At 40.2% G+C, this 21554-nt stretch overlaps 2 protein-coding genes across 2 annotated transcripts; both read left to right on the top strand.

Moving 5' to 3' along the window:
* The first annotated feature begins 15 nt into the window (after positions 1–15).
* Positions 16–9732, top strand: qars1 (glutaminyl-tRNA synthetase 1). The gene is made up of 23 exons (XM_044352391.1): positions 16–222; positions 554–704; positions 3252–3361; positions 3454–3529; positions 3627–3691; positions 3792–3845; positions 4276–4339; positions 4436–4510; positions 4615–4700; positions 4794–4880; positions 4984–5083; positions 5191–5269; positions 5355–5594; positions 5690–5782; positions 5890–6027; positions 6803–6890; positions 6991–7137; positions 7278–7379; positions 7489–7581; positions 7792–7919; positions 8514–8580; positions 8681–8803; positions 9080–9732. Exons 1-23 carry the CDS (start codon positions 112–114, stop codon positions 9128–9130), a joined length of 2328 nt encoding a protein of 775 aa, XP_044208326.1. The 5' UTR covers positions 16–111; the 3' UTR covers positions 9131–9732.
* A 1947-nt stretch (positions 9733–11679) lies between these two features.
* LOC122982636 (transcriptional regulator QRICH1-like) lies at positions 11680–21112 on the top strand. The gene is made up of 12 exons (XM_044352061.1): positions 11680–11938; positions 12612–12901; positions 13007–13102; positions 13191–13331; positions 13443–14219; positions 14334–14505; positions 14613–14767; positions 14883–14997; positions 17277–17385; positions 17642–17790; positions 17873–17963; positions 19663–21112. The coding sequence occupies exons 2-12, from the start codon at positions 12647–12649 to the stop codon at positions 19847–19849; spliced, it is 2247 nt and encodes a 748-aa protein (XP_044207996.1). The 5' UTR covers positions 11680–11938; positions 12612–12646; the 3' UTR covers positions 19850–21112.
* The last annotated feature ends 442 nt before the right edge of the window (positions 21113–21554 follow it).

Here is a 21554-nt window from a genome sequence, read left to right as displayed (position 1 = left end):
CTTTGAGGTTACAGGAAGTCGCCCCTCGCCGTGCCTCTTCGACAGGAAAGTGGTGTCCAGCAGCGGCGTGTCTGTGTGGCTCCGAGCAAGCCGGTGAACACGGTGGAAAAAATGGCGGATACATTGACACTTTTCACTTCGATTGGGCTCAGTGAGCAGAAAGCGAAAGAAACGCTGAAAAATGAAGCGCTGAGTTCCACCCTGAAGGACGCAATTACTCAGGTTCGACCCGACACATCTGAAATGTGACATTTACTCCTTTAGCTCACTTGTTGTTCTGTACTTCTTTCTCTAGTTATATGTTCAGAGGTATTTACACCTGTATAGCTCACTAGCTTTGGTTGTGTTTCTTCTAAACTTTGAGTAATTAATGAGGCAGGGTCACTAGACTTTCATTTTCAATTTCCTGAGATTGTCTACAAACACATCTTGGGGCATGATAAGGAAAATAGTGGCACTGGACCTCCCTGCTTCTGTCCATTTTCTCTTGACACACACACACACACGATAGAGAAAACATTTAATTCTGGTCTTTTGTCACTGGTTTCAATAGGTTCATCGTGTCAATGGGCCATCAGGAGTGGACAAAGCCATGGGTACATTGCTGTACAATATGGCATCTCGCCTTAAAGACACCAAACGCCTGGCATTCCTCGCAGACAGTATAGCTCAGCGCAAAATCTGCACAGAGCTACAGCTGGCAGGTAAGTTTTGACATTTCTGACATATTGCAACTTGGCTGATCTATAGGAAAGAGTTGATATATAGAACTGAGTGATCCTGGACAAAACTGAATGATATTTATGAACATGACTCATTTTTAATATTAAAGATCCCCTCCAGACATGTTTTAAGATGTATATAAAATACTCTACTTTGAATAATTATGTATGATTATTCAAATATATCAGATGCTAATTATTTCAGCATCTGATATAGTTTTTTCCACTAAAGTTAAGTTATCTTAAGTAATCCTTAAAATGACACCTGGTCCCTCTCACTCATTAAAAATGCCAGAATCTTTAAATCTAATATATGCAAATATATTTCATCTCAAAAGTTGAACTGTAGGACACAAGATGTCTCCTACTTCACTGAAAAGTTTCCACAACACACTTGTGTAAGTTGAATATTGGACTAGGATTGGCTTCCAAACTATTTATGATAAGCCCATCCCTTTAAAATTAGATCTTCAATGAGCACAGAGAAACTTTTCACTTTCAGCAGATGAATGTGAGCAGCAGTAAACAGCCTTCTAGTGTCAAACTCTTTACATACATCATTATGTACAGTGGAGCTTAACACTCAACTGTAGGAACAAGAAGCAAAACACATATTTGAGTGGAGGTGGACATTGATCTCTTCTGACAGGTCATTTTGTAGACTGAACCATCACAAAACATTTTCTACAAGTTCACTACATAGCACGTTAGTAGCTCTCAAATTCACTCAGAATCAGATTTATTTGCCAAGTAGCAAGTACAAAAAATTCAGTGTGGTCCAGAGGGGTGTACTACAAAGCGAGATTTGAGAGTTAGTGAGGTATGTTGAGCCTAGAGTCGGGGTTCTCAATGGCACGAAGGTAGCTCTCTTTTAACCTGGCGAGATCACCATGGTAACCTATGCTGCAAACTTAAACTGGTCAGGAGCAGGTTATGTGCCGAGTTTCAACTTAAATCTGCTATAAAAAGTGCCGCCCTTTCACTAATCACCTGATTTGCTGCCAAGTCCATTTAACACTGCAGGTACTGCAGCTATTAGAACACAGACTGGAAAATTGATTAGTCTTTTATAATACTTTCTATTGCTTTGATATGTCATATTGTAAATTTGTAATGGTGCAGTAGGTTAGGGTTACTTGTGGGATGGGTTAACATATGTTAACATATATCAAACTAATTTCAAATTGTAAAAAAACAAACCTAATAAAAATTAATGAAAAATACTTTGAACAAAAAAAAAATATTGATTAGTCTATTGGATTTCATCACAGATAATATTCAATCTATAAAATTAATTTCACTTTGATTTGGCCAAAAACTTAAGTGATCTCCACTTATCCATCATTATGGGACAGAGTCAAACCAAAATGCACTTCTTCAGTATAATGTTTAAATCTGCTGCATCAAGTTTTAAGTTTAAGAGCTCTGAATGTGGGAGGCATTGAAAGTGCACTGAGTGGTAAAATAAATATATTAACTCACAAATTTACACAATCAGCAGTTTTCTGCCAGCATTCCTCTCTTGCCTTATTTGCAGCAACAGTGTTGCTTTTTGCTGTCATAATGTATTTACATTCTTGATAGCTCTCCGTTTTAATGACCTGTTCCTCCTGACTGAAGTAGGCGGCACACGATTGGTCCATTTTGTGCAGCGGAAGAGTCAAATGACATGTCAAACACCCCCTTTTATGGGAACGTGCACAGAGCGTGAAGCAGAAAGCTTGGATTAACAAAGAAAGTTGATAACCGCCGTCATGATACCACTTATCTCTGATTGTGTGTGTGTGTAGGGTTTGCTGAGCCAGCTCACACAAAGAAAGCCTCAGTATGTTGAACTTGCTTTGTAGTACACCCCTCACATGTCAACAGTGGCGGCGGACTATGTGCAGGCATATTGACATGATAAACTGTGTGTGCAAAAAAGCATAATTTAAATAAGTAGTAAGAAGTAATTGGTAGAAGTATAAATACCAATGTAAATATAAATGTGAGGGTAAATAAACTATTTACATCTACACAGTGCAGAACAGACAGTGACACAATATGAATGAGATATGGGGTGCTGGTATGTTTACTCAGATACCACTGCTTCCACACAAAATATAGAATATCTTGCATACCCAAATTCAGTCAGGACACATGTTTTAAATCATATATTTCAACACAATATACATTTGAATTAGGCTGTGTGCTCGTGTGATGCTCTTATAAAAATCCGAGTACACTTGATATAAACTGACCTTGAGCTCAAAAATCTTCCAGCAGAGCCTGAGATACAAAACATTTAACGAACATAATGCACACAGCGAAAAATCTCCTGAAACCACATCTAATACTAATACTTTTAGAGGCTGAGGGAGAAGGTTTAGCAGCATTGTGAGCATTTTTCTAAGCAGAATGAATGAGTGACAGCCTAAATGATAGCTTGTGGACTTTACTGGCTGGATAAAATGGCTTCTGTGCCTGTTTAAATTAGTGCAATCCTCCATGAATTTCTACTTCCTCTTTTTTTTTTTTTTTTTTTTGCAGCTGCTTTGGACTTTGTGAAGGGTCATCCTCAGGACCCCCTCAACCAGAAGGAGTTTGAAGCGGCATGTGGAGTGGGCGTGGTCATAACGCCGGAGCAGATTGAAGATGCAGTAAGTGCACGAGTTAACAATGATCATAAGTATGTCTTTTTTACAAGCTTTACTGGCCGCGGTGTGTTCAGTGACAGAGGAATGTTGTGCAGGTGGAGACTGTGATCAAGAAGCACAAGGAACAGTTGTTAAAGGAGAGGTACCACTTCAACATGGGACTGCTAATGGGTATGATCTCATGCTCTCTCACGGATGAATACTTTTGATTACATGGAAGTCTGAAAGACCCACAGAATGACTCACGGAGCTTTTGTTTCTGTTGCAGGAGAGGCACGCGCTGCTCTAAAATGGGCTGATGGAAAGGTCATCAAAAATGAGGTGGACATGCAGGTGTGTTTGAAAACGTCTGTCGTTGTGATTGAATATTTGGATCAGAGATTGTTAGATTGTTCCCACTGCAAACTGTAACTAACTGGCTTTGGTCTTAAAGGTCCTACACCTCTTAGGACCCAAGACAGAGGCTGACCTGGAGAAGAAACAAAAGGTAATTCATCTCTCGTTATATAAAGGAATAGTTTGACGTTTTGGGAAATACACTTGTTTGCTTTCTCCCTTGAGTCTTGTACACAGTGAGGTTGGCAAAGACTACAGAAGTCACTATGCTTGGCCAAAAAATAGTCCTCATGCAAACTACAAATTGTAGTTTTTACACTTGGTTTTTGTGAGCTCAAGTCATGCTGGTTGGACAGAGCCAGGCTAGCTGTTCCCCCTGATTCCAGTCATTATGCTGAGCTGAGATAACCAGCTGCTGCCTCTAGCTTCATATTCACCATTCAGACATGAGAATAGTATCTCATTTAACTCTTTGCAAGAAAGCGAATAAGCATATTTCCCAAAATGTCTCAACCATTTCTTTAATTGCTGCAATGAAAGGTTTTGATTTCATCTGTGGATAATATAAAATCATTTTGCAGCCCCAGAAAGCTAAAGTTGCAGAGAAGGAGGTGAAGGCGAAGAAAGAGGAGGTAGCAGTGAATGGTAAGCAGCAAGCAGGCAGCAGTGGACGGCTGAATTTTACTGTTTGTGGTTGTGTCAGGTGGTTTGTTTTTAACCGTGTGTGTGTTGGCTGTTAAGGCGAGGTGACGACCGGGGAGGGAAAGTCACTAATGGAGCAGCTCAGAGGAGAATCGCTGAAGTTCCATAAACCAGGTGAGAAGGAACCACCTGAACAAATAGATACGGTGGCATCTCTGCTCGTTGCTCTGCGATTTAAAATGTTTCCTTATCTTCCATCCTTGCTTTTTATCATGCAGGAGAGAACTATAAAACTGAGGGCTATGTGGTTACAGAGAACACGATGAACTTACTTAAAAAGCACCTGGAGATCAGCGGTGGACAGGTACAAACCTTATATGTTAGCTTTTTGGAAAAGAAACATGCTTACTTGAAAATGATCACCTATTTTTCTTCCTCCCATGTCGAATTCCTTTAGATTCGTACCCGTTTTCCTCCCGAGCCCAACGGTATCCTTCACATCGGACATGCCAAAGCTATCAACTTTAATTTTGGTTATGCTAAGGTGCGAGTCTTTTTTCCTCTTTAACCTCCACATAAGTGACACTAGAGGTTGTTTAATCCTCACTGATGCAGATGTTTTCTTTAAACCTCGTCTCTTCTTATAGGCAAACAATGGAATTTGTTTCTTGAGGTATGATGACACAAATCCAGAGAAGGAGGAGGAAAAATACTTCACTGCTATCAGGGACATGGTGGAGTGGCTTGGTGAGTTTAACTCTGCTGATTTACAATATTTGATCTGATGAAACCTTTGTCAGGCACTTTGCACATTCATGACGATAGTTTCTTATCAGTGTAACTGTATTACACAGGCTACAAGCCGTATACTGTCACACACGCATCAGACAACTTTCAGCGACTCTACGATCTTGCGGTGGAACTTATTCGTAGGTGAGTGTAAGAACTATGTGTATGTGTTGGTTAAAGCGCACAGCTGGATAGATGACATTTCATTCTTCTCTTTGTCTTCTGTCAGGGGTCATGCGTACGTGTGCCACCAGAAGGGGGAGGAACTGAAGGGCCACAACGTTCCTCCATCACCGTGGAGAGACCGTCCCATAGAAGAGTCACTGGTGTTGTTTGAGAGGATGAAGAAGGGCCTGTTTTCTGAGGGAGAGGCTACACTCAGGATGAAGATGGTCATGGAGGACGGGAAGATGGACCCAGTGGCTTACCGTATAAAATACACACCACATCATCGAACAGGAGATGAATGGTATGAAAACCTGAACTGTTGCTCTTTTCATGCAGTTAGTTTCATTTGAATATTTTCCTCACAACAAGCTGTGTTTTACTCATCTTTCCTACCAGGTGCATCTACCCCACTTATGACTACACCCACTGTCTGTGTGACTCTATCGAAAATATCACACACTCACTCTGTACCAAAGAGTTTCAGGCCAGGTATAAATTAATTCATTGGCGCTTTTCTTTTGTATTTGAACTACATCATAGTCCGTCATGTAGGCATACAAATGCATTGTTAACTGTTCCTTTTGTCTTTGTGACAGGCGTTCATCATATTACTGGTTGTGTAACGCTCTGGATGTGTACTGCCCTGTTCAGTGGGAATATGGCCGCTTGAACCTAACCTACACTGTTGTATCCAAGAGGAAAATCATCAAATTGGTAGAGACAGGTGTTGTCAGGTAAAATGGCATTTCTGTTAGCTGTTTGTTTCCAGTCTGTTAGTTATTTGTTTTAAAATGTGGGAAAGAGAGAGCACTGGTATTGGAACAGAAATCGATATCAGTTAAAGTTTTGCATCAGGAGAGGATAAGTCCTTTTGATTTTTCCCTACCTACCCACTACGATATTTTATATTTCATGTTTTTTTTTTTTGTTTTTTTTTTTTACTTTTTCACAAAGCCTTCTTAGAGCTGCAGCAATTAGTCGATTAATCAGTCGATCAAAAGAACATTAATTGGCAACTATTTAGAGAGTAGAATAATTGTTTTAGTTATTATTTCAGCAAAAATGCCAAAACTCAACTAAATATCCTGGATTTTGGGCTGTTGGTCTGTCAAAAAAAGACACTTGTTGGAAATTATAACGGGAATTTTTTGTATATTTCTGAAATTTTAAGGACAAACGATGAATCAAAAAAAAAAAAGATAATGAAAATGATTGTTAGCTGCACCCATCTACTTTAATGAGATGGCAATTCTACATTGTAGTCTCATGACAGAATGTAAGTCAAGACGGCAATCTTACAGGGACGGACCAAGTAACATTTTCATAACTTTCAACATGACCCAAGTCCTCCCAAGCATATTGAATTTATTATAATAGAGACACAAATGACTGTGACTCCACCATCCTGAGTGACTCCAAAGCATACAGTATATATTACTACCTGTGATTTGGTGTGCAGCTACGTAGAATGAGTAAATTAAATACGGAATATATTCTTTCCAATCACAGAGATTGGGACGATCCCCGCCTCTTCACTTTGACTGCACTGAGGAGACGAGGTTTCCCACCAGAGGCAATCAACAACTTCTGTGCACGGGTATGATGAATATATGGATGGATGGATGGTTGGATGGATGGAGGAACTAGGTATCTAATGTAAGAGCACGTTGTAATAATCCGTTACCATGTGTTGGTAGGTGGGAGTCACCGTTTCCCAGACAACAACAGAGCCTCATCTACTGGAGTCGTGTGTCAGGGATGTGCTTAACGACACAGCACCTCGAGCAATGGCCGTCCTGGAACCACTCAAAATCACCATAACGAACCTTCCTGAGAACTCAAAGGTACATGACTAACAAATACACAAGACCCAACATGTCTAATTACCGGAGAACTTGTTCTGTCCTGTATGTTCTGTCTTTTTTATGTGACATTTTACGTCATGGGCACTAAATCATCCCAGTGTCATTTTCTTCTCTCTCAGTCAGATGTACGAGTGCCGGACTTTCCTGCCAACGAGTCCAAGGGCAGCCACACCGTTCCATTTACACGCACGATCTTCATTGAACAGAGTGACTTCAGAGAGGTTAGAGACAAACATCTGAACTATGAATACCGTTACAGTATAAGTACTTTCTTTCTACAGTTTTTGGATTGTGGACAGAAGATGATGGTGCACTCCTCTTCTTTTGCAGGTGATGGAGAAGGGCTACAAGCGTCTGACCCCAGAACAGCCTGTAGGTCTAAGGCATGCCGGGTATGTCATCTCTGTCCAGAAGGTCATCAAGGTAAGTCCAGATGTTTTACTCAGTAGCTCTCAGGTAATCTTTAATAGTTTCCCCGGATGTTATTACATTTATATGCTAACAAAACACATGATCTTAGTAATTTATATTCTTAGCAGTCTTTGATTCTCTTTTATTTTCTTTACTTGTCTTAGTAAAGCACTATTTTACGTACCATCTGGTCCATCTGCTGTCTTCCACTCTGTTTCTCAGGATGCTCAGGGTAAAGTGGTGGAACTGGAGGTGAACTGCTGCAGTTCTGAGACAGCAGAGAAACCAAAGGCCTTCATCCACTGGGTCAGCCAGCCATTGAAGTGTGAAGTGCGCCTCTATGAAAGACTGTAAGTCACAGAAAAGTCATTCTTAACCAACACTACATTTAGGAAACTCATTTACCAAAACCCAGGGTATCTGCAGGTCTTGAAAAGTCTTAAAGGTTTGATTTAGGTTTCCTAAAAGGCCCCAGAAGGTTTTTAAAAGTCTTACATTTAATTCACAGAGGTCTTAAATATTTTTTTCAGTCTGCCATAGGCAATTATGTCAGTTATAAAATGTAATTTTAGCCAAACCTGGCTTGAAAATCTCCAATTCTTTTGTTCCAGACATCAGACGTTAAATGAATGTTATTTTTTAACTGGTTAATCTATTGAGGCATCCATCCATTCTTTTTCTGCTGTTTATCCACATTTGAGTCATGATTAATCAGTTATTAGTTATATTATTGGGATTGGGATGATTGTTATAAACTGCCAGGAAGTAATGACAAAAATGTGAAATAAATTTATATTGTACATGGTAAATAATTCTAGGTCTTACCATCCCCAATGGTTTGATTTAAATGACAGTGTCTGTGGTATTAAAAAGGTCTTAAACAGTCTTAAATTTAACTTTGTGAAGGCTGCATAAACCCCGAAAATCTCTCTCTGTCTTGGTAGATTCCTGCACAAACATCCAGAGGATCCATCTGAAGTGCCCAGTGGCTTCCTGAGTGACATCAACCCTGTGAGTTGCTCTGCTCTACTATGACAGAACTGGATTAACTGAGATGTGTCAGTGGGTTGTAGTGATTGTTTAATAAATTTCCTCCTTTTTTGTCATTTAGAACTCCCTTATGGTCAGCAGTGCCTTAGTGGATACCTCAGTCAGAGGAGCAAAAGTTTTTGACAAATTCCAGTTTGAGAGAGTTGGCTACTTCTCCCTGGACCCTGACAGCACCGCAGACAAGGTACAGTACCACAAAAGGTTCTGCTGCTACTAGATTTAGCCAGATATACTTTGACAGCATTTACTCTCATGTCTGTTACGTCCTCACATCTTGCTCATCTTTTAAACAACTTTTAAACAGCACTGTTTTATATCACAAATGCTCATTGATGAAAGCTTCTGTTTTTAGTTCATTTGAGAAATTATTTATGACATCTACTCTGCTGCTATTAAAAACATTTTGGGATCCATGTAACATGAGCGTGAACTGTAACCGTGATCTTTTCTTTCATTGCAGCTCATCTTCAACAGAACAGTCACACTCAAAGAGGACCCTGGGAAGATCTGATTGACTCGGATCAAACTGCACTTCCTGCTTCCCATGAGCCCACAGATACATGTCCAAATTGTTTGCATCACTCAGTGTGTAAAACCAGCAAAAGAACAGACTGCTTAGCTTGAGATTGAGTCAAATCAGACACTGTGATAATAACATGTTTCTAAACTGCAGTTCTCATGCATGCATCCATCTCACTGAAATTGGAAAATATAATTAAATTTCTTGATTGTTGGTTATAATTTCATGAGAGATTTATGGTAAAAAAAATAATTACTGCAGCTTCACTTTGATCAATCTGAAGCTCTGCCAGTCAGTCAGTGTCAGAGTGGTCAATTTTCTTTCTACTTTCACTGCAATAATATACACTTAATGTTTCCTCTTTGTTGAATGTATGCAACTTTGATCATTGTTCAACAAGGACCTCATGCGTGTTAATTTAATATTGACTCTATGCTGGTATTACACAGAGGAGATGCTCTCAAATGCCATAAATGACTTTCTTACAAAGGCGGTGGGTCACTGCCAAAGCATCGTGTGTTTTTTTAAGTCTCAGAGGGGTGCACATGTGTCATTTTGACAGGACATGAGAATAAATAATAATAATAAAAGAAAACTGCATCGTGTCTGTTAATCACCTGAAGTATTGATGCATTGATACCAGTGATATAATTTAGACCATGATATTTTATCAACAGAATCAAATATGTCTGATGTAGTATATTATATGTTGTGTATGATTATTGATGCCTTCACACAATATTAAAACTAGTGGTGAGTGACAGTGTGTATAATGAGCCAACTGGTAGAAGTATTCACTATTGATTTCAAAACTTCAAAAAGAAAGTCTACAGTCTAAATCACTGTAGGCTGTTACTGAACTGTAATATAATCTGTAAAACCACGGACTGTATATAAATAGAACAAGATTATGTGTAAACTAAACTGATTTAAACAAACAAAAAAAGAACAATCCTGGACTGTACTTTGGCTAATATTATTTAAATATATCTTGTAGCCTTTTATTCTGTGGCTAATGTGGATCAACATACTCTAAATCTGCAATCAGGAAATTTTGACATAAAAAAATATTGGACTAATACTGATGTTATTAGGATATGAGTATACAGCGGTGCATAAACCAGAAGTTTGGAATAAAAAGGAAAAGGAAAAAAGGAAAAAGATATTTTTATAGGTTGCAAAATAGTTCTCAGCTTATTTGCAAAAGATACACCCTGTCCCAGTGGTGGAAAGTAACTAAATACATTTACTCAAGTACTGTACTTAAGTACAGTTTTGAGGTACTTGTACTTTAGTATTTCCAGTTTATGCTACTTTATACTTCCACTCCACTACATTTCAGATTGAAATATTGTATTTTCTACTCCACTACATTTATCTGACAGCTTTAGTTATATGACACAATGGATACTATAACAAGCTTTTAAAATGCAACACATTGTTAAAGATGAAACCAGTGGTTTCCAACCTTTTTGGCTTTTAATGTCTTACAAAAAGCAGTGTGTAGTCAGGGTCACATTTCAGATGTCTATGAATTGTTAACAGCTCCACCAAATAGTGATTTTTCCCTCTAAACTTCTCACATGGTTTCATTTCAATAAATGATCAAATGATCCAATATTTCACCAAAAATCAAGGAGTGGAGAAAAAGTCCATAAACTGAAAACAGATTTGTGTATCAGAACTTTGTTTTGTCTTCTTTCCTCTCCCATTAACCATCTCACTACCCCTCAGATTTATCAGGTGACCCTTTGGAGGGGCCAAACCCCTAGGTTGGGAACCACTGGACTAAACTAGCTAACTATATATAAAGTAGTTCAAATTAGCTCCACCTCCAGCAGCTATAATAGTAACATGATGCTTTAGTATTAATAATCTAATGATGTCATATATAATAATATATCAGTCAGAAGGATGAAATGAATACTTTTAATTTCATAATTAAAGTACATTTTGCTGTTGATACTTATGTACTTTTACTTAAGTGCAATTTTTCATGCAGGTATTTTTGCAGGTATATGCAGTATTTTTACATTTCTGTTGTAGTATTTTTACTTAAGTAAAGGATCTGAAAACTTCTTCCACCACTGTCCTGTCCTCTACTTTTCCCAACAAGCAACAGAAAGTAATGCTAAGCAGATATTTGGTCCATAGACTTATATAATAATATAAAAAATAATATTATATACAGCTATGATGCAGATCATAGACTGTATATAATAATATAATAATGTAAAAAAAATAACAATAATAAAAATACACAGTCTATGATGCAGGCCATGCTGAACTGAATTAACCCTCAACTGCCCAGAGTTTGCTGAGCACCACCCGGATATTCAGCGCATCTCTCTGAGACCACCTTAAAAGATTCAGAAGCCAGTGAACCACTAGGAGCGCCTGTCTGGCATAAGTGTGTTTTAAGGTGGACTGACATCTACCCGATCCTGTCAGCAACTCTGCCTGCGTCTGTCGCCTTTAACAAACCATCTTAAAAACCCCAGTTATCGCGATATCAGGCGGTGGAATTACCGCGACAGCAGCGCAGAGTTACAAATCGCTCGCTTATTGGTCTGAGGATGCTGTTGTAAGATGGCGCCCAGCGAAATATGAGTGGTTTGGAAAAAGAAAAAAAAAACTATAGCTAGCCACCTAAGGAAAATTACGAAAAACAAAGAGCAACCCAGCCACAGAGAAGCACCAGCAGCACGTCGCTCTCCTCGCTCGTTGGAAGAGACGCGCCGATTCGAGGGCAGAGAAGCGCTCGTGGGCGGCTCGAGCTTCGGCCCGGTGGAGGAAGAGGTAGCTCACGCGCCTGCTAACGTTAGCCTGCTAGCCTTGGGAGATAACAGAAAATATACTCGGTGTGTGTAGCGTTACCGACACTAGAGAGTCACCTCAGCTTGTGTTGTTTTCTGTTGATGTACCAGCTGCGAGTGTAAGTTAGCTATGACGCTGCTGTTGTGGGACATGAGCGCGTTATTACACCAAACTCAGCTGTGGCTGGATCTTATTTGTACCGTGTACCTGGCTAACGTAGCTCGTTGTGTAACCAGCTGTTGTAACTTAGAGCTACTGTGCCATGCAAATAATCGTAAATTAACCGCAGTGTAAACCTGTGTAGCTCTGTGTTTCCGTCGCTGCTTTGAATAACTGCGTCGGATTTTGGAAAGTGACCGCGCTTTTTGTCCCAGCTCGTATACACTCAGCTAGACTTAACCCTTTCGTATTACCATCCGTCTGTGTTGCCACTGGGCAGCGAGCTGTGGGGCTGTTTGAAAACACTGTTTTTAAAGTTTTTATCTCATGGCAAGCTTAGCGTTCTTGTCCTTTTTATTGTTCTTTCAAACACAATGTATCTGCCTTCGTGCGTTTTAAATGCTTACAGTTTTGAAAGGGTTACTGAAATGTAATTCCTTGTTGATGTTGCTATAGTTAAAAAAAACATTCCTAAATTAATTCCCCCTTTACCCAGATTCCCCTTTATAGAAGAGGACATTGTTGGCGGCAATGAATAACTCCCTGGATGGCACAGGCTCCTATGAGGAGCTTGTGAGGCAGAAGGCTCGGAGCATCCCTCAGCATCGCATGAAGGAGTTCCTGGAGTCCTTGGCCAACAAGGGTCCAGATGCCCTGCAGGAGTTCAGCCAGCAAAGTGGAGATACTACAACCACCACCACCACTATGGTTTACCAACAAGAAGCTAACTGCATCTACACAGACAGCACTGAGGTTGCGGGGTCACTCTTGGAACTGGCTTGTCCGGTAAATCTGCTTATTAAGCTTTGTTTTTGTTTGTTATTTTTAACTCTGTTAAAAACCTCTGCCATTAAAATTGAGCTCTAAGACAGGCGTTGTTTTCTGATGCAGGTTCAGGTGCAGGTTCAGCCGCAGCAGCAACAGATACAAGAGTCCACATCTCAGCAGCAATCTGTACAGCAAAATACAGAACAACAGATAGTGCAGGTTTGTAACTTTGATGTACTGTTGTGTTATCTTTATCACCCAATCATCCATTTAATTCACGGGACACTAAATTTTTTTTTCTTTTCAGGTGCAGATCCAGGGCCAGCAGCAAGGTCAGATGCTGAGTCAGGTCCTCCAAGTGCCCTCTGGTTCCCATCAACAGCTACAAGGTGTGACTACCGCACAGCTGATTCAGCCTGGGGAACTCACTGAGGAGCAGCACCAACAGGTATAACCATGCAAAAATGCACACACCACATCCATGGCAGAACTGCAAACATTATTATTAACCAGAATTTGAATTTAAGCAGTGACTCAGATTCCCTCCCGTGTGTTTTAGCTGCAAGCCCAGTTGGTGGCAGCCGTTGCAGGAGGACAACAGATCCAGATCCAGACAGTCGGAGCTCTCTCTCCCACCCAGCAGCAGGACAGTACTGAGAGGAGGGTACTGGGAACCACTGTTGCCACATCCCAGGGAGCAGGCGTCCTTCAGCCAGCCAAGAAGCGCAAGGTGGATATGCCCATCACTGTGTCCTATGCTCTACCTGGTCAGCAGGTAGCCACAGTCCTAGCTATCCCTCAGGGACAGGGTCAGCAGCAAAGTTATGTGTCCCTGCGACCAGACCTGCTAACTGTGGATAGCTCTCACCTTTACAGTGCCACAGGCACTATCACCAGTCCAACAGGGGAGACCTGGACCATCCCTGTTTATTCTGCTCCTGCTGGGTCTGGAGGTCGTGAGCAGGTCACACATATTGCCATCCCCCAGGAGGCCTATGGAACAGTGCAGGTTGCAGGAGCAAACACTACAACAATGACTACAATGCCAACACAAGTTACTATTGATAATGACAAGCTGAAAAACCCTGTCAGTCAAAGTCAGACGGCACAGGCTGTTTCCAGCATAACGAGTTCTGGAGGAATGGGGGGCCAGGAAGAGGTGGTGCACACACTGGCTGCAAACACACTGTTCCCTGCTCAGCTGATGAATGGAAACATCCACATCCCAGTGGCAGTACAGGGTTACTCCAACGCTACACAGTCCCTTATCTGGGACCCACAGCAGCAGGTGCTGCACACACAGGGGCTGTCAGGGCAGGACGCACAGCAGCTACAGGTAATAACAGTTATGTTGCTATTTCGGTCTCTTATCTTTACCAGATGTACATGCAGTGTTGCAGCTCTTTCTATAGAATGAGGTAACAGTGTTGATGTGTTTGTGTCTGTTCAGGGTCAGACAGTGGTAGCAGAGGTAGACGGCCAAAGCCAGCAGCAAGTGCAGGAGCTGTTGTTGCCTGCCACTCTGAAGCCAGAGGAGGGGCTGGATGTGTGGCGGATTTGGGCTCAGCGGAAAAACGCAGAGTTGGACAAATCGGACAAAAATAAACTGGCCCCGATTGGCCGTAAGTGCATATACGCAATATTCATTATAACGTTAAAACTGTATTTTATTACCTCTTTGCCTTTGTTTTCATCTGTCAACCCAGTCACTGGTGTGTCTGTGTTTTAGGACGCCAGGCACTGCGTTTCCAGGAGGACTTGGTCTCATGTGCAGTTGCTGAGCTCTGCATGGGTCTCTCTTTGATGACAACAGAGGCTCGGGGGCTGGAAGGGGAATGTTATGAGTCTGATGTTCTCTACTATGTTTTTCTGTGCATACAAAAAGTGAGTTCACTTAAAACACACACACTCAAAGCTTTCAACATCCACTCCATCTCTGTTGGTACTTGGTTTTAATGTGGAAACACTGATGGACCTCATCTGTTTTCTTTCCTTGCAGTATCTGTTTGATAATGGTCGTGTGGATGACGTTTTCTCAGATCAGTACTACACTCGCTTTGCTCAGAGTTTGCACCAGATCCTGGAGCCCTGGAGACCACCTATTCATCCACTAGGTGAGAACAAAAAATGTTTATCAAACCTAGCGGGGACATGCAGTGTGTTCTTATCATGTTTTGTCAACTAATTTTATCTCAGGCACAGTGTGCAATAGTTAATGTACAAACCTATTGTGTCAAAATTTCTTTGTCAATCTCGTGGCAGAGATAACAGGTTATCTCCTTGTTTTTCCTCCTGGTAACAATCTGGTATTGCCGGGTCTGTGGTTTCTTCACCAGCATTTATCTGCATCTTGTCAAATCTTATACATTTGTTTTTTTCTGTGATATCTATGGGAAGATGAATATCAGGATTTAGACAGGTTCTCTTCCTCTCCAGCGTGAAAGAAAAATGCAGTTTTCCCAAATAGCAGGATTAAGGAGGCACAACAGATCTGTAAAATCGTAGAAGCACCGGGCCTTTTTAGTTCTGCTCATTTGACTTGCTGACACACTGTCAGTGTAGATATATCTATATGTGTATCTGACGCATGGTATAAAAAAGAGGCATATTCACTCCTTAAAAACAGGTTTCTCACTCAAGTGCACTTTGTGCTAAATCAATGACTCCCAGAGGTTTCCATAAGCAACGGCTGCTGACCAAACAGCCAACTACTCATTTAAGACCAGCCGGTTACTTTATTATTAATTTTAGATTCTAATAAAATAGTTTTGATTAACAAGTTGTGATTCACTGTGCATGTGTATTTGTGTGTGTGTGTGTGTGTGTGTGTGTGTGTGTGTGTGTGTGTGTGTGTGTGTGTGTGTGTGTGTGTGTGTGTGTGTGTGTGCGCTCAGCTGAGAGGTTGTGTCCTGCAGAGTAGAGAGTGAAGAGCTGTTTTCAGTGTTTGATGAACATTAGCAAAATGATTGATGGCAAAACACATTGAATTGTATTGATTGCACAGACAGGGGACATCATTAGACGGGCTATTTCGAAAAACACCAATGGTAGCAACTTGATGATTGCTCAGTATAAAAGTCCACTGAAAGCGCTGCATTTTCCATACACGCCACACAGACATTTATGGGCTTAATGAATAAACGAATAAATGAATTATCTTTGTTTACATTGCGCTTTTTACAGCAGAGCCATCTGTAAGACGCATTGCAAACACACAAAACTGGCAATGTTGTCAAAGTAACAGGCCTGTGTCATATGTGGAAAACGTAGGTTATGCCTCAGTCTCACACTGTTATTTTACAGTTTAAAATATCCTAGAATGTATTTTTTGCTATTGACCAGTTGCAAACTAATGTCAGATGCCTCAAATTATCTTTTAAAAATTCAATATGATGGAAACTTAATGGAACTTCCTGCAGAAATGTATATGATCAAGTTGATATGTTTTTCCACATCATACGTTCTATCTGTGGTTTCTATTTTTGGTTCTTTCATTGAGTAATTTTCTCCTGCTTTCAGATCAGTCTATATATGATGGAATAGTGGAATAAGAATGTGCCAGAGTCCACCAAATATGGGCTTTTAAGGCCAGAATTTGTCCCCGGCATGTCCCTGGAACCCTCTAGCTGCCCACTTTTTCCCCACTGGCTGGCTACTCTATATCCTTGTGGAAAACTCTGGACTCTAGTCCTTTGTCCACTGAACTGCAATATCAAACATAACTGACAGTTCAGCTAACTGCTCCTGGTGAAGGTCACTGTCTATTCAGCTTTTTAAAAATTATTTTAAAGTTATATATTTAAGTTTACCGCATTACATTATCTGCTGCACCATTTGTACCACTGTCATCAGATACTGCTGTACAGGTGCAGGGTTTTTAAATGAGACAGACAGTGGACCAAATTATTTTCTACGCTCCACCAGAGTTGGTTTCAGTTGTTAGTTGGTTTGTGAAGTGCTCCAGTGTGTGTTGGTCAGCAGGTTTTGTTTGTTAGCGCTAGAGTTCGTCTGTGACTGACAGGGTAAGAGCTATAAACAAAATACTTCTCCATCCTCTTGCAAAACTAATCATTAAGTCATTAAATCCAAAATGTGCCCACACGTTCGCCTTTTTGAAGTTGAACTACAAGATTACTCTAGTGCGTGCACCTTTAGGCTGCTGCCCTCACGGCTTAGTTCCATCAGCATATGTTATTGACTAACGTTGTTACAAAAAATATTTTTTGGCATTTGTCAATTGATTCAGAAGAATTGTAGGATATTTTTTTTTCTTTTTTCCCCGCCCACCCCTATTCCGAACTGTTCTGAAATCCCTGCAGTAGTTTGCCTCAGTTGGTTACACTAGTATGCAGCACTGTTTTGTTACAGATAATCTCTTCATCTCCTCTCCCAGGTTATGTTATCCCCAGTCATGTGACAGAGGAGATGCTGTGGGAATGTAAACAGCTGGGAGCTCATTCCCCCGCAACGCTGCTCACAACTCTAATGTTCTTCAACACCAAGTGAGTGACACCGTGCGCCCGCATGCTGCCACGTCAAATTACTTCAGTCATTTAATGTGGCGGCCTCATTCTTAAAAAATGTGGTTATACTGCTTAATTTACATGGCATATTATATAAAATCTAAAACACAATAATAATCGTAACCTGTTCATCTGCACAATACAAATCTACAAAAGACGCTGCAGTTGTTATTCTGCATCACCTCCCTCCCTTATTATGACTACTAACGTGTATATATATACTGTATTTTTAAAGGTATTTCCACCTCAAGACAGTGGATCAGCATCTAAAAGTGGCCTTTTCTAAGGTGCTAAGACATACCAGGAAGAGTCCCAATAACCCCAAAGACAAGAGCACCAGTATCCGATACCTAAAGTCTACAGAGAGGTTCATAGGGCAGAAAGGTAAGAAAGTACATTGATTGGATTTATGCTGTAATCAAACTTATTTTAAGGATAAATAACATTTGTATGTTTGTTCTTTCAGTCACAGATGACATGTACTCAGAGCAGCTGGAGGACCCCGAGAACCCGTTGCGATGTCCCATCAAGCTCTACGATTTCTACCTCTTCAAATGGTAAATATAAAACAATAGGAAACACACGTATGAAAAAGGAAATAAAACAAGACCAAGAAGAATAGAAAACAAACAGTTTTGGTCACCTATGAGAAATAAGAAGTCATGTTGTTACATGGCAACATCTATATGTGTGTACGCGTACACGTGTGGAGAACACCAGAAAATAAGATTTTTTTTGTTTGTTTTTTGAGATGTAAACATGTTTGTGTAGCCTTCATATAATTAATCCAACACTGAAACATAAAAATGTGCAAAAACGCAAAACAGAATAACTTTTCATAACAAGAGTCAGTTTCTTTTTGGAGATGCTGCTGCTACATTTAGGTAAAACTCTGTTTGTGTTCGGCAACTGGCAAGAACATGAATGTGTTAAAACTCCGTCTTGCTCTCTTTTCAAAAACGGTGAATGATTTGCAGTGTAGGTACAAAATTGAACATACACAATAAAACATACCCTGTAAAAACAATCAAAGACAACGTCACACACCCAGTACCACAGACAACACATACTGTATGATGGTTATACAAACCTGCTGAGGGAAAATTATATAGTACAGAATATCACACGGCATCAACATGCAGTGCTTAGACAGTGGGATGTGTATCTGTCCCTCTCAGACAATTCGATATGTATCAAGATACATTGTCCATGATCCAATACAAAAGGGATACAGATAAATTTGTAATGATATGAAACACATAATATGATTCGATTCAGCTGCAACTAGGAATTGATATTTTTACTTTGTTACTTCAAGTGTGACTAAAATAAATAACTTATTTCTTATTCCAAATGCTAAATCATAAATACTTCAGAAAAGTATGTCTTCTGCCACACTAACAGTAGTAAACATGGGCAGAGATACACTGGATATCTTTTTAGCCAAGGCATTTTGTCACTAAAATGCTGCTGACTGTGTGTTGTTTACTTCAGTCTTTGGTTCAGTGTCATCTCTCTGAATTTGCTATTTTCAGTAACGCTGTATGTGCATATGTCCCTGTAAATAAAATTGCTTGTGGTAACAGCTTTGCCTTCAACCAGGAAGAGCTCGGGGTCAGTTGGGAGTAGCTACTAACACTAATGTTACCTTGTGTTGACTCCTCCTTTTCAGTAACTCCTTGCTCCTTCTAGTTAAATCACAGACACACCTGCACTTGATGCAGGACTGTGCTTGACATCAAACTGTTTTCAGTTGCAGTTACTTGAAATTGTTGGTATTTAACTGAGCTACAGAACATTAGCTTGCCTAACTTGAGCCAACTTTAGCTTTGTTTGCCACAGCGATGAATAATTAACAGTGATGCATGATGAGGCCTAGTTCATAATCACTTTTTTTGTCACCTTTTTCTAACCACTTGAATTTGCAGCTATGATGACATTTTACTCAACTTGAATGCTGAGATTTCAGGGCATGGCAATAGAAATGAGACTATATGTCAGTAGGACAAAAGGAACAATGGCAAATCCCACAAGAATAAGTGCCAGTTTGTAAAAACATTGAATTCTCCTTTTTTAAGGTCGCTATCTGCATTCACTGTGGTGATATGCAAGCACATTTTCCTGCTAATCTTCTCCTTCAGTTGCAGTGAAAAGAGTATTTAATAAAACTGTGAAGTGGCTAAAATTGTAACTTTGACATCAGATTAATAAGCATATCCTGAAAATGTGCTCACACCGTTCTGTTTCTCTTGTCAGTCCGCAGAGTGCTAAAGGTCGTAACGATACCTTCTACCTGACACCTGAGCCCGTGGTGGCTCCAAACAGCCCCATCTGGTACTCGACTCAGCCAATCCCAAAAGAACAGCTGGAGCAGATGCTCGCCCGCATCCTTGCTGTCCGCGAAATCCAGGAAGCCATTAACATGTCTGAGAGCGTGCACTAGTTGAACGGGAGGAGAACAATGAACGGACTAGACTCTTCCTCTTTCTCTTCACCTAGCCTTTGATTGCTCATTATCAGTAGTTTTCTATTCTCTCACACACCCTCTTGTGGTCTTTAAGGGTGGCATGTATATGTTTATATTCATTATGTGTCAGCATATCTTATACAAACGGACTGTACATACACATACAACCAATACAGGTAATTATTTGTCTTACTGAGGCAATTTCTCAACCTTACCACAAGTTTTTTTTGTTTGTTTGTTTTGTTTTTTTGTCTGTTTGTTTGTTTGGCCAAAGGATGATTGGATATGAACTCTAATTTAAATGTTATTTTAACTGTTGGATATTCTTACCAATAGTCTGGAAAAATTCATTTCTCTTTTCTTTTTGTTTTAATCTGTAATATATTTCATATATATTTTCACTGCGGTTGGCCTGCGCTGTGCTGCTTTTCATAGACATCCCTCTTTGTTGCTCTACTTCCCTCGTCTGCCTTGGTCACTGTTAAGTCTCACAGTGAATACCTCAGTGGTATTAAGATTGCATTAAGTAGCCAAACATAGGCTAAAAGCTCATTTTCAAGTTTTGTGACTTCACCCTCTCTTTCTTTGTGTTCTGTCACTCTTGTCTGTGTTGAGCCGAGTTCACATGTGGACACCGAACTCTGGAGATGACTGGCTTGTTAGTGAATGCTGCTTGGGCTGTATCGCCCCCTGCTGGACAAGCTCAGCAGCACTGAATCACATCAGGACACTTGTTATGGACTTTATTGCAATGCAGCGTCTCCACCTGTACTGCAGCTACTAGCACTTGCCACACAGTGGAGATGTGGCAGAGGAAGAGTCGTGGATGCTGATTGCTGCTGGATCCTCCTTTCTCTCTTCAGTACCATCACCAACACCCATCCCCCCCAAAACTCACCTGAAGAGGGATCTGTTGTATCATACATGTTTATTACATGAAAGATGAAAGACTCTAAAAAAAAAAGTGGTTTGCCCTTAATGTTCTATAATGTATAATACTCATAGCTCCTTCATGTACTGTAATGGGTTTCAGTCATCTAAGGAGAATGGCAGTGCCTGTGTGTTTTTGAAACATGACCTTTTTTGTACAGCCACTATACCATGTGTCTGCCTTTCTAGCAAGTCCGTTATCAATTCTGCACATGCATCCTTAAGTACTGATAGCCTGCATTGTGTGATATAAAATGGTGCACAATGATTTTTTCAAAAAATCTTAATAAAAGTCATCTCACAACATCACTAGTAGAAGCAAACAGACTTACAAAAACAATGAACCAATTGACGCTGGATTCTTAAATATTTTGTCCAAACATATTTGGTAGCTGCACACAGTTAAAGGAGAGGTTCACAATTTTTCAAGTCTTGTCTTGTCAAGTCTCAAGTCAGGTGCCCGTATGAACACTGAAAGGTTTTCTTCATTGTAGTCATTCCTCCTGTTCATACTGGCTGTTAAAAGATCCCCTTCAAATGTGCTTTCAATGTAAATGATGGTGGCCAAAAATCTAGTGTCCACAAAGTCATTTTGTGCAAAAATGCGTTTATCTGAAGCTTATATGAGGCGTCAGCAGTCTGAGTTAGTCATATCAAATGGATATCTGCCACATTTACATTTTTTTAGCATCATATTCCCTCTTTGTACTTCCCTGCTGAGCTGCAGTGGAAGTATAGTAACAAAAAGTGG

The sequence above is a fragment of the Thunnus albacares genome, chromosome 5 (assembly GCF_914725855.1).
Source record: "Thunnus albacares chromosome 5, fThuAlb1.1, whole genome shotgun sequence".
Taxonomy (NCBI): Eukaryota; Metazoa; Chordata; class Actinopteri; order Scombriformes; family Scombridae; genus Thunnus; species Thunnus albacares.
Note: the sequence above shows the minus strand (reverse complement) of the source record. Positions and strands in the feature narration are given on the sequence as shown.